General features: G+C 27.6%; 1 protein-coding gene across 1 annotated transcript in view; it reads left to right on the top strand.

The window, feature by feature from the left end:
- Positions 1-2,707, top strand: part of LOC108690517 (protein maelstrom 2) — a 4,540-nt gene that overhangs the window by 1,285 nt on the left and 548 nt on the right. Inside the window, exons 3-8 of the mRNA XM_018197849.1 lie at positions 542-746; positions 1,230-1,610; positions 1,741-1,910; positions 1,989-2,237; positions 2,383-2,580; positions 2,652-2,688. Of these exons, the coding sequence (XP_018053338.1) occupies positions 542-746; positions 1,230-1,610; positions 1,741-1,910; positions 1,989-2,237; positions 2,383-2,580; positions 2,652-2,688 (1,240 nt within the window). The remainder of the gene's footprint in view (positions 1-541; positions 747-1,229; positions 1,611-1,740; positions 1,911-1,988; positions 2,238-2,382; positions 2,581-2,651; positions 2,689-2,707) is intronic.

Genomic DNA, 2,707 nt, shown 5'->3' with positions numbered 1-2,707 from the left:
TATATATATTAGAAAAAGATAGACTAGAACTAAATGCTAATTTAGTACCTTAATAAAAAAATTATCATTAAGTGGAATCATTAAAACATAAAAAAAATATGAAAAAAAATTGTTTTAAACTTAATATATATTAAGAAAAATTATTATATTTTTTTATTTTCTAACAACAAGGATGATATTGTATAATGCTGAGATCTTATATTTCTGTTAAAATAAAAGATAGTTTTAATAATAAAGATACATACAAATACATGTTATTTTTTAATAATAAATTCTATAGCTCTAAAATAATATTTTTTTAGATTAGAAATATTAATAATAATATTACAATTACTGATAAATGTTAGAATTTATCTGCTATGAATGATTCTGAAAAAATTTATTCTATATATTTTCATTTAAAAATAAATTTCTTACTATTTAACATTATTATGTTATTATAGAAAATAAATACATCAAAAAATACATTTACAATTATGCATTATTGGTTTACATTTTTCTTTAATTTTGTAATAAATTATTTATTCTTTTTAATTAATAGAGTTTAACTAAGCAAGAAAAAAGTCGTTTTGAAGCTATGGCCAAAAATGATAAAATTGCATCCCAAATATCAGACAAAGACAAGAAAACGACATTTGGAGAATCATTAATTATGCTTCAACAAAAAGAAAAGGAAAAACTGATGTTTATAAAAAATATGCAGGAAAACATAAAAGTAATAATCGACACAGCTGTAAATCTTAATTGTATGTATATGACACTATTGTAGAAATTTGAAAATAATTTGTTATATGTTATATATATTTGACACTTTTTGCATTAATTTTAAAGATGATTTTTGTTTTTAAAATGCAGAAATCAAAAAGTATAACAAGTATATTAAATGTATTCTGTATATACAGTTTAGCAAACTCGCATACTTTTATTTGAATTGAAAATCTCTAAATCAGATACAAATGATAATGAGATAATTCATACTTTATTAATTTTGATTACACACACATACACACACACACACACACACACACACACACACGAACGCACGCACGCACGCACGCACGCACATATACGCACGCACGCACGCACGCACGCACGCACGCACGCACGCACGCACGCACGCACGCACGCACGCACGCACACACGCACGCACGCACGCACGCACACACACACACACATACGTGTGTTATGTATATTAAATATGCCATTAATAATATTCTTTATTATTGCAGTTTTGACAGAACTGAAATTTTGTTTTGTACATGTTAACTGGTTTTTCTCTATGATTGTTAATAACACTCTTGAATATTTTCCTGCTGAATATACATTTGGAGTTTTTTCATTGAAAAATGGTATAGAAGATGTACATCATACTATTGTCAGTGCTAAGATTCCATTAGGATATAGACGGGAAGCATTGGAAATAAGTCAGAACAGTCATAAAATACCTATAGAATATGAAGGCGGAGAGACTGATTTTGCTGTTATGTATGGCAAACTAGCAAATTTCCTAGAATCTAGGAAAATTGTGGATCAATATCCTTACCTTTATACAAGGAAGGCTTTCATACGAGAAGCACAATCCTTGATAACAAGACTGTGTGATGCAGCACGTAAGTGTACTTTTATAATAAAAATGCTATATCACAATATACACTTATATACTTTTTACAACAAATAGAAACTTTTTAGATGTGCCTTATATCAATATATGTTATTTAAATAAATTTGCTTCTATTTCAGAACAAGATAAAGAGCAATTTAAAATTTATGAATTGGAGTCGTTGTTCGTACATTTGGCAAATGAATTATTCAAGAAAAGAAAAGATCGAAATATGGATTTAATTCCTGTTTATGCTCATAAAATATTTGAAAATTATACGTACCGATTTGATAAAGGATTTGAATGTCATGTAAGAATAGTTTTATTATTTTCTGATATTATAAAGTTTCTTCATATTTTTTTCATATTATCATTTTGTAATATTTAGTTTCATAAATATGTTGATGGAGGACCTGAATACTGTAGTAAATCTGTGCTGCAACAATGGGCATGGACTTTATGCGATGAATTTTGTACACCACTTAATGTCGAAATGCAACCAGGAATACATCAGCCTAATAGGTTTGATAGAAATTATTTTGACGAGCGAAGCTTGATGTCAATGATGAACAAATTGCAAGTCAGGAATGTTCCTCAAGCTACACCTGAGACCGATGGAGTTTTATCTATAACAGGCGTAAGTACACATAATACTTTAAAAATATGTTACTGTAGACATTTATACACAGGCACATTATACATACTTGTTTAAATAGTTTTATAAAATATACATAATACTTTATATAGTGAATGATTTTTATTAATTATCTTATAATTACCAGGTAAGTGAACAACATAGATGGAACCGTTCCAGTAGAACATATCAAGAAGAAATGCGTCGTCGAAATGAATCAAAACCAATACAAGTTATTGATTATAGCCAATTTCAAGACGGTACTAATACATCTAATGAAAAATCTTCTATTATCAAATCTTCTGGCCAATCTACTAAGACGCTTATTGAAGAAAAGACCGAATACGTATGTTTTTTAATATAATCTTTATATTAATTGAAAAATATGTTGTTTATAAAACTTTCATATTATTTTAGTTAAATGAGAAACCATTGCGACCTCCAAATATTGATCGTAAGTTTGGAAAACTTTT

The sequence above is a fragment of the Atta colombica genome, unplaced genomic scaffold (assembly GCF_001594045.1).
Source record: "Atta colombica isolate Treedump-2 unplaced genomic scaffold, Acol1.0 scaffold33, whole genome shotgun sequence".
Lineage (NCBI taxonomy): Eukaryota > Metazoa > Arthropoda > Insecta > Hymenoptera > Formicidae > Atta > Atta colombica.
This window is presented reverse-complemented; position numbering and strand designations above follow the sequence as displayed.